The 10,143-nt window shown below is 60.6% G+C and overlaps 1 protein-coding gene across 1 annotated transcript; it reads right to left on the bottom strand.

Moving 5' to 3' along the window:
* Window positions 1-3,146: 3,146 nt before the first annotated feature.
* Window positions 3,147-4,389, bottom strand: TOB2 (transducer of ERBB2, 2; the record flags this gene model as incomplete). Its single annotated transcript, XM_084255689.1, has 1 exon — window positions 3,147-4,389. One exon carries the CDS (start codon window positions 4,387-4,389, stop codon window positions 3,352-3,354), a length of 1,038 nt encoding a protein of 345 aa, XP_084111815.1. The 3' UTR covers window positions 3,147-3,351.
* Window positions 4,390-10,143: the final 5,754 nt, after the last annotated feature.

Genomic DNA, 10,143 nt, shown 5'->3' with positions numbered 1-10,143 from the left:
GGAGGAAAGTGAGAGCCCTGGGAGCAGCCTTGGGCGGGCCGGGCCTCCCTCTGCTCAGCAGGTCAGGTGTCCAGGGCTCCTGGGATCCCGTGTGGAGATTGGCTGTTTGGCTGGAGAGTTTCTAGGCCCAATTCACAAGTTTGGGTAGGGGAGGATGTTTGGCCTGTTTGGGGTGTGAGGGGCCCAAGGAGACCCCCCACCCTGGTGACATTCATCAAAACCTCAGGGCCTTCTTGCTGCTAGCCCGGGGGTGGGGAGGGCTGGGTATCCAAGCGCCAGGGTTTTGGTCGGAACCTGACTTAGCTGGGCTCCTTACCCCTGCATACTTCTGAGGTTCTAGCAGCAAATACCAGACCTAGGGCCGGCTGGGGGGGCTGGGGGGGGGCTGGGGGTCGATCCCCGAGGCTTTCCAGGAATCTGTGCTTCCTGGGTACTCGTGGGGATTGTCAAGTGCATAAAGGAGCCTAAGGAACTGAGGAAGTGCCATGGGGGAGCGGGCTCCAGGGGGGAGGGGGCCCTTGGGAGTGGGCACTGAGGCGTCCTGTGGGGGGCGGGGCCCGTGACACTCGCCCGCCAGGGTCAGGGGAGGATGACCAGTGATTTCTGGAAGCCCGCAGGGACATCCCAACCAAAAGGGGCCCCCCAGAAACAAAGCCAGGCCAGAGGCAGCAGAAGGCTATTATATATCATGCTTTTAATACAAACTTAAAAAAATCTGGAACAATATAAACTGTACAGATTTGATCAATCTTTTTGTTTTGTTTTTAAACTAAATCTCTAAACACACCAATGTCCCATTCCAAAATATTGCACAACTTTCTGAATACAAAACGCCTGATTGTATTCCTCCTTCACGAGAGAAGCGGGCTCCTCGCCCCGCTCCCGAGCTCCGCTCCGCGCCGCCTCAAGGCCCCCCGGCCCCTCCTGGGGGTCACACTAGAGACTCTATCGCTCACTGCATTGAGAAAAATACATCATTCTGGACTAGAAGTTTACATTCTTTACAAGACGATCCACCCTTTTGATTTGTTCCTGGGAAAGAGGGTAACAGAGAGAGGATGGGGGCCGGGGAGAAAAGGGTTTTATTCTCCTTTTTTTATTTTAAAGTTTGTTTTTCCTGAAAAAATATCTGTTTCTCTCCTCTTTTTAAGAAAAAATCTTGAAAAGAAAAAAATTACGTTTTTACGTTAGAAATATACATATATTATATATACCTCTTACATCTTACAAATGTAGCAAATTATTCAATACAAACGGACACCAAAAAATGTAAAAAATAAAAAAAAATTTTCCTACGAAACCAGGTAAATTAGTGCAGATTTCTGTTTTTGTTTTCTTAAAAAAAATAAAATGGAAGCAAAAATGCCAAGATCTGAGACGACAGACGGCACCGAGCGCGAGGGCCCGGCATGGAGTCACGCTCCTGAACACACTTTCTTCATATTTCAAGACGCCAGGGGCCCATCTCCCCCTCCCTGCATGTGGTGAGACTCAAGCCAACCGGGGTTCGGGCGGGTACCTGTGTGCGGGCGGGGGGAGGCGGCAGGAAGGGCCGCCAGGCAGCATCCAGTCTTCTCCGGAGAGCAGCCACCCGCCTGGGCCGGTCACCTGGGTGGGAGCCGAAGGGGGAGGGCGGCCCAGACTGAGCTGGCCCCTGAGAAGTCTGGGGACAGATGGTGCCAGGCGGAGCCAGGGCCTTGCCCTGTGGGGGAGGTAGAGCTGGAGCCACTGCAGGAGCAGGCTGGCAGTGTCTGTTCGGGTGGGACCCACTGTCCCAGCAGTTGCCCACACAGGGTCACTGGGGACGTGGAGGGGGCGGGGTGCCAAGGACTTTGGTAACTTCTGGTGACGGGCGACCTGGTGTCCCACGCCCCACTTGCCAAGCATCACGGTGTGGAAGCAGGGCACTTCTCTGCCGGGGGAGGTGGGGTCCTGGCGCTCCTCTACAGCCCAGCCACCACCGGCGGCCTCGCAGCAGCGCAGCGAGGGCGCGGCAGGGGTGGGCAGTGCATGGAGAGGGAACGGTAGGAGGTGCCAAGGGGTGCTCAAGGAGGCAGGGGCAAAAGGTACTGGAACAGCACCTGCCACCCCCAGACCAGGTTTCAACTTGAGGCTCAGGGTTGCCTGCCACAGGCACTGACCCAGGCTCCCGCTCTGGGCCAAGATCTCACACCAGAGGAGTCTGAGCCCAGGGGCTTCTCTTAGGCATTGGAGATTGGGGTATCCTTAGCAGCCCCTCAGTTACACGACCCCCTCCTTTTTGGTCAAAAACTAACAAAAGTGCAGATCCCATCACGGTCTGGAGACCGGTTCCTCCTGCAGTGCCTTCCCGGGAGTGTCTCAGGCTCAGTCGTCATCTCGCTCCACCACACGGACCCACCGCAGGACTGACGGAGAGCCCGGCCCAACTCCAAGCTCACGCCTAGTAAGCACTTGCTGCAACCCCGAATCACATCCAGAGGGGAAGTTTCACATGGCTTGGAATCCTCTAAAACAGGACAGCAAACCTTGGACAGACATACTTGTGTGCGCGCGCGCGTGTGCGCGCACACACATACACACACGCACACACACGCACGCCTCACCCGACCCACAACAGGAAGCCCGAAGAAGAGGCTCCACGAGAGAGGCCATATGTATGAATGATGATCTCCAGGGCCACAAAGCATGGGCTGGCGGGGACGGTAGTGAAGGGCCGCAGGACCGAGATGAAAGGAACCCACTAGAGCCACAGACGTCAGCTTAGGGAGAGCGAGTCCAATGGCCAGCAGCCAGCCAGCAGCTCCCCGCGGCCCAGGCCTGAGAGTGGGGGTTGGGGTCGGGGTCAGACCTATCTGGGTGGCAGGGCCCGAGGGCCTGCTGAGGTTGGATGGCTTTGAGAGGATAAGGTGACAGAGGCAGTGACCCGGGGCAGCCCGCCCTGCTCTGGGGAGGACCAGGCCCCAGCTGCAGCTCGTCCTTCCCTGGAGCTGGACACACCGATCCCCAGCGGGGCGGTGTGGAGGAGGGAGGGAGGCAGCAGGGAGCAGCAATTCACATCTGGACCATTCTTAGCACAGGAAGCCACTAATTAAAGATGTTATATAGAAAACTACATGTAAAAAAAAATATAAAACCCAAATCAACCAAATAAATCGGAGGCAGGCAGGAACGCAGCAGGGGGTGAGTCAAACTCGATGGTGCTCCAGGAGCCGCTCCCACTCCATGCCTGGGCTGCATCTCTTTCTAGCAGTGAGAGTAAGACGACCGGGAATCTTTTCGTATATTTTTCTTTTCCTCTCTTTTTGGCCTTTCCTTTCCTTTCTCTTTCTCTGTGGTCTTGGGTGCTTCTGGCCCTGCAGGCAGGCGCGGTCAGTTGGCCAGCACGACGGGCTGGAAGGGCTGGCTGGGATACTGCATGGTGTTCAGGTTGTAGCTGAGGCCTTCCACGAAGGGGGTCTTCTCCAGGAAGAGGCTGTTGGCGCTGCCTCCGAATACCTGGGCCACGTCAAAGCTGCTGCTGTTGGAGGTGCCAGCCCCACTGCCCCCGAAGGGGGCCGGGGCGCCACTGCCCTGGCCATCGGCCCCGTCAAAGAAGAGGCTGGGGGAGCCACTGCCGTTGTACACAAACTCCTTGGCGTTGGGCGAGAGCTGGGACTGAGGCGCCGGCGTGGGCGCGATGAAGTTCAGCGAGTGCATAGACAGAGAGAGGCTCTTGTGCTTCAGCAGGTTGTTGGTGGGAGAGCGGGCCAGGCGAGGTTGCTGCTGCGGGGGCTGCTGGCCACCCGCCCCGCCGTTGGCCACACCACCCCCACTCGCTGCCCCACCCCCCTTTTTCATCTTGGTGGAGCCGAACTTGGTGGCAGCGAAGGAGGCCGTGGTGAAGGTGATGGGCTGGGCAGAGCGGGGGATGAAGGTGGGGCTGGGGGACTGGCCAAAGGAGGGCGACGGGGAGCTGGCCAAGGAGCTGTCCTGGCTGCCGATGGGCACAAACACCTGCGCCTCCGGGTTGAAGCTGCTCTTGATCTCCTTGTCCAGCTCTGGGGCCACGCTGCCCTCGCCGTCACCCAGGTACAGCACTTTCACGGGCCCCTTCTCCCCGATCTGGTAGGACACCTCGAAAGGGTCGATCCAGACACTCAGCTCCTCAGGCACGTTGGCCCGCACATCTTCCACTGCCAGGCCACTCCGCTTGGCAGCCAGCTCCACCACGGGGTCCACGAGCTCACCGATGTGGACACAGCGGAAGCCGGAGCCCTTCAGCGGCCTGTCAGGGTACCAGTGGCCTTCGTACTTCTTCTTCAAGAGTCGCTCTAGCTCCTCCCCAAACAGGTCTGCCCGGCGCCGGGGCAGCTTGTTGTACAAGTAGGAGATGATGAAGTTCAGGGCCACTTTGATCTCCAGCTGCATGGTCCTCTCCCAGGCAGCGAGTCAGTGCAGGGCACGTGCAGAAACCCAGGGCAGCGTCGGGAGACGTGCGGAGGCAGCTTTGGGATCCGGATAGCCCTGGGAACAAGAGAGGGGATGGTGAGTGGATGCAGAAAACCAGGGGATCACGGCCAAGGACAGACAGCAGAGGCAACACGGACCCAGGGCCCATTTCTGCTCCACCAGCGACCAGCTAAACTGCGAGACTACGGGCAAGACATGCTTTCTGGAGCCTTGACTTCCAGCACCGGGAAGACTGTGTTAGCCTGAAGACACGCTGCCTTACCCTGCAGCTGGCCCTCAGCCAGCAAAGTCAGTGGCTATCATTTTAAAATACTTCGGGAGAACCAGGGGTACTGTGCACCACCACTCCGAGAATTCAGGTCACTGTGCCAACCTGACCAAAACCACTGAGCCCCTAATTCAGCTGGAGAGGGGGCAGCTCTTGCTAACCTGTCTCTCCAACCATCTTGGTGAAGTCGCGCTCCCACCATGCCACAGGCCGAGACATAAGTTTACCATCTCTAGTTGTCCCCGTAAATGGAAAGGGATACAGGTCACTGAGCAGGCAGTACCAGCGGGGGCTCAAACCGCAGTCACATTCCGTTTGTCCTCTGGGTTCCCTGGCCTGCAGGAGTAGTTTCAGACCTGCAGGGTAACTGAGGTGCTCACATCCCTCCATCTCCAAGGATGGCGTCAATAGCATGGCCCCTGGGGGAAGCCAAGCCCCGTCACAAGCAGCGGTGTGGACCAACAGGGAACCGCTGACGGGGCTGGGGTGGGGAGACTCCCCAAGGAAGCAGAGGAAGGCGAGGAAAGCAGGGTCTTCCAGGCCAACGGAAGTGTTAAAAGCAGCACTGGTTGGCCTGCAGTTCCCGGGGAGCATGTCAGTGATGAGAGGGGCAGAGGGGAAATTTTCCATCCCCTACAGCCTCCAGCTGGGGACCATCATCACTCAGTCTCCCAGGGACTGTGTGACCACCTGTCCTCGGCGCTGGGTCCAATTTACCAAATGCTTGGAATCCCTGGAGAGGAGGCAGCCCAAGATAAACACTCAGATTGTTATTTTGGGATTCGCTCACAGCCAGATCCCACAGAGGTCAAAAAGGTCTACCCCCAAGGTCCGGGCCAGCTTCATGTCTCAAGATGATCTGGGAGGGCCCGAGATCAGCAACGCTAATCTCACTTTCTCCTCAAGGGCAGCTCCAGGCTGACGCTGGGAGAACGGAGCTGAACTAGCCACCTCGGAGGGCAGGCAGGGCCAGGACGAGGTCCCAGCCAGGCTCCTGGGTGAAGCTGAACTACAGGGCTCAGCACAAAGGCAAGGCCCATCAAGGGCATCCTCTGTCCAGTCGAAGGCCTGGGGCTGGTTTTTGTTACCATTCCTTTAGAGCCAGGCCTGAAGCTCTCGGAATACCTGCCCAACGCACACCTCGGGGCTGGTGCTGTGGCTCTTAAGGGCATTTGAGACTGAATCCTCAGGCCAAGATCTCAACATGAGGACAGCAATCTGCCTGCAGCATCATGCACAGTGGCTGGGCCTAGTCCCACCCTCATTTCAGGGCTGAGGAGACAAGACAGGGTAGCCTGGACAGTCAACTGAGAGGCCTTGACCGTCATCTCTTCCAACTCCTCCACAGGGTTCAGGAGACCTTGTCTCCCCTCTACTCCTGCCTCCAATAAAGACTCATCCCAGTGTCTTCAACTGTCTAAGGTGACCACAGAGCGACTCCAGAGTGCTTCCAGGATTAAAGAGAAGAATGGTAGCAAGAATGAGGAGCCTTGTGTCATGAGGATTGGGTCAGCCTCCTCTCAAGAGCAGGTTTGAAAGGGCCACAGTGGTCCACTAGAGGTGTATCGAGGTACAGCACTAAGGTGATGAACAAAGTTGGCACTCATTCCTGACAGTGGGAACAGCAAAACGGACTCACACAACACAGGGCAGCACGAGACCTGTCAGCACGCTGCTAGGCCAGAGGGCTCCTCCCTTTCTAGGCCTCTGCAGGCTTTGCTGAAGAACTGCTTTTCACATTAACCACCCCAAACAATCCAACTTCAAAATAAGAACATTTTCAATGCAGATCAAAGTCACTGGAAAATAAACCTCCCACCCCAAAATACAATAGAACTTCCGCCATGGGCCCCGACTAGCTCAATGCTTCTGCAGCGTAAGCGATCCAAAGCTGCGCACCAATGCACACCTCAGTGATGCTGCAGCACAAATAAGGAAGTGGATAAATGCCACCTTTGCCTCTTTAATCAGAGAACAGGCCAGGCCAGATGGCTGTGGGGTGGTACAGCACAAAAATGCTGGACAACCAGAATGAGAATTTCTGCTCTATCAGCGCAGGCTCTAATTTTCACTTCAAGTAGCTTATGCAACAGGAAGGATGAAACCACTGGCGCTGTGTTGTCTTTAACTAAAGAGAGGAGTGACCACAAAGTGAATTTGCTAAAAAGTTTTTTTAAAAGATGTATTTATTTATATAAGACCTGGGGTACAGGCCAGATGCGTGGGAGGGTGAGAGGACTCACCAGAGACAGAGTGGGGAACAGAACAGGCAGACTGACTGAAATACACTGCTGAGGGGAGCAGCCGGCAGCCAGGAGAGGTCTGCTGCCCCATGTGGGACCCTCGCCTGGACAGCGGGGATCGAACCAGCGCAGAAGAGGCCGCAGACAGCGCCACAGCGCCGCGCTCAACCGCCTGCGCCACCAGAGGAGGCCCTGCTAAAAAGTTTTTAAAGGTCACGGGCAAACCCTAGAGCTTATAGATAAAATATTCACAGAAGGTGGTTAAGACTGGAAAGCTTGGTATAACTACCCCTGGAAAGGAACAACAGATTTAAGAGCAGCAAAAGGCTTTCACTGTTGTTTCCAACCCTAACTCAGAAGGCAAATGGCCAGAAAGGCAAAAAGGGCGGTGGGGTGGGCTACAAGAACAAAACCTACCTTTTGTCCATATACTAAAGAGGTGCAAACGTGAGAGCAAATTCTGTCCAATTTCACTTACATCTTATCCTCCTTCACGTGTTCACTTCCAGTAGCAAAACTAATCCTGGGTTCAGATCCCTCGGGCTGATGTGTGTTTTAAAGAACAAATATTTGAGAACCGGCAAAGAGAGTGGAGGAAAGACGGCTTGAAGCTGGAAGGGGGCTGCCGCAGAAGGTATATAATACAGACTACAGAGACCTTGTGACAAGAACGCGAAGGAAGGTTTTTAAAGAAAAGGATGAGTTTTAACATAGAAAGAGGGGCTAGTGGCGAAGGAGCGCGTCCAGGCCCAGGCCACGAGTACCTGTAGAGACACTCGGGCAACGCGAGCCTGAACACCCAAAGCGCCCAGCGTGGAGCAGGACAGGATTCGAATGCGCGGAGGGGCGGGTGGTCGGGGAGAAGGGTCCCCCCTGCGAGCAAGGCCAGCGGCTGTCACAAGCCAGGCCCGCCGCGCCTGCCCGGGAGAGCCAGGGCTCCGCGGTCCCGCCCCGCCGCCTGGCAGGCAGCGGCCAGGGCAGGCGGGTGTGGCTGGGGCTTCGAGGACTCGTGCCTACCCCGCCCAGAATCTCACACCGTCTCCCCCAAACAGGGGCTGTGCCAGCCCAGGGTGGACAAGGTTCCTTCACACAACAGGGCCCTTGCTAGGGCACGCCAGGCGCCTCCGGAGCCAGGAAGACCCCAACGTCGGCGGGGAGGCCGGCGGCGAGCAGGCGCGCTCGGTACCCTGGGAATCGTAGTCCTCAGCCGCCTCGCGCTCAGGCTGGAGCAAGTGACCTATTTTCTCGGAGCACTGCAGCTCCCAGCATTCTTTGCGAAGTCCGGGCCAGCAAGGCGCATGCCTGGTAAGGAGAGCCGCCCAGGGTCAGGAGCGAGGAAAAGTTTCCGACGCACATGCGCACTGTGGCGGGCGCGCCCCTCCCCCGCCCACCACACGCTACAGAAACCCTGGCCGCCAGGGCGGCTCTCGGGGGGGCAGCGCCCCGCCCGCCCACCCAGCAGCTGAACCCCCTCCCCTCCCCGTCTCCCGCGGCTGCCGAGTTAGAGACCCGCTTCTGACGAGTTTGTCTGGGGGAGGCGCGGGCCGGCGGAGAGGGGCGCCCTCGGCTCCCCCAGCCGCCGGCTCCCCCAGCCGCCGAGGCCGTGCCGCGGCCGGGCGGGCGGTCCCGGCTGGGGCTGCGCGGGCCGCGCTCGGGGAGAAAAGCGCCTTTTCACTCTCGGCCAGCAGCGGCCGGGCGACCAGGGGGCCCCGAGGCTCCCCCTCTCCCAAGCCCGGCACGGGGAACGGCGGGGCCCTGACACCGCGGCGGCGCCTCCCGCGCTGGCCCCGCCGCCGGACTCCCCGGCTCGCGGCGCGCTCCCGTCCTCCCTCCCACTCGGGCTTCTCCCCAATTCTCAGGAGGGGCGGGGCAGGCGCCCCAGGAGTGTTTTTCTGCTGGAAGGCGAAGGTGAGGGGCCCTCTCCCGAGGGGGGGTGGGGGGGGACGGGGGAGCAAGAGCCCCAGGTGGGACCCGCGCGCGGGCTTCGGCCCCGGGGTGGGGGGGGGGGCTGCCGGCGGCCCCCGCCCGCCCGGTCAAGGGCACGGCCCGCCCTCCGGGCAGGCGGCACCGACGGGCTGGAGCGATCTGGGGCTCCCCTCCCCGCGCTCCCCGCGGCCCGCAGGGGAGAACGCGCTCGGCTAAGATGGTGACTCCTGGCTCGGCGGCCCGAGGACAGCCACCGCCCACTGACCGGTCCAAAAGGGGCTGTCCACCTTCATCCCAGGCTCCGGAGCCAGAAATAAACCCCACTAATTACTGCCCCCCCCGCACGGGAAGAGCAGCAGAAAAACAAGGCCCGGACTCCCGTCCTTCCTGGGGCTCAGTGCGTGACGGCGGAGCTGGGCTTCTGCGGGTGAGGCCGGACCAGCCAGCCGGCCTCTGAAGATGAAGGGCTGAGGACGGCGGGAGGGAGGAAATGCACCCCCGGAGGGGGTCACGCTTGGAAGTGGGAGAAGGGGATCCGGGGACCCCAGGAGGCGCGCGAGCGTGAGGCGGGGAGGGGGGCGCAGGGGTCGGAGGGGAAGGCGGAGGCTGGCGGGGCGGGGGGGCGCGGCGCACCCCGAGCATCCAGCACCAGCGGGCAGCCCGAGTGGGGCCGGGGCGGGGGAGGCGCCGGGCCTGTCGGGTCTCGGGGTCCCCCGCACGCACGCCCCCCACTCACTCACTCGATCTCCGCGGCGGCCGGGCGCTGTGCGGGCCGCGGCGGCTTCTCGCTCCAGGGCGGCCTGGCGCGGGCGGGGGCCGCTCTCCTTCCTGGCCGGGCTCGCCGGGCCGGGCCGAGGCGCGCTCTCGGCCGCGGGGTCCGGCGGGGCTGCGGGGGGCGACCCTCGCGACAGTAATTGTCAGCTTTCGGGGGCCGGGCCGGCGGCGGCGCGGGGGCGGCGGGCGTCGTGCGGGCGGAGCGGGCGGGCTGTGGCCGGCGGCGCCTCTGCCTCTGCCCCGCGTCGTCGAGCCCCCGGCTGCGCTGCGCGACGACCCGCACCTGCCGCGCCCGGCCCGGAGTGAGCAAAGTCAATGAAAAGTTTCACCCTTAGCAACCCCGCGCACGGATCCGGCCCCCCGCCCTGCGTGCTGCGTCCTCCGCCCTGCGGGGGCGGGGCCGGCCGGGACTACTTCCCCGGCCGCTCAACCCCCCGGCGGCCGCCCCGCCCCGCCCCGCCCCCCTCCGCGGGGCCGCCGCCTGCCGAGCGCGGGCGCCTC

This window comes from Talpa europaea (assembly GCF_964194135.1).
Source record: "Talpa europaea genome assembly, chromosome: 15".
In the NCBI taxonomy this organism is placed as follows: domain Eukaryota; kingdom Metazoa; phylum Chordata; class Mammalia; order Eulipotyphla; family Talpidae; genus Talpa; species Talpa europaea.
This window is presented reverse-complemented; position numbering and strand designations above follow the sequence as displayed.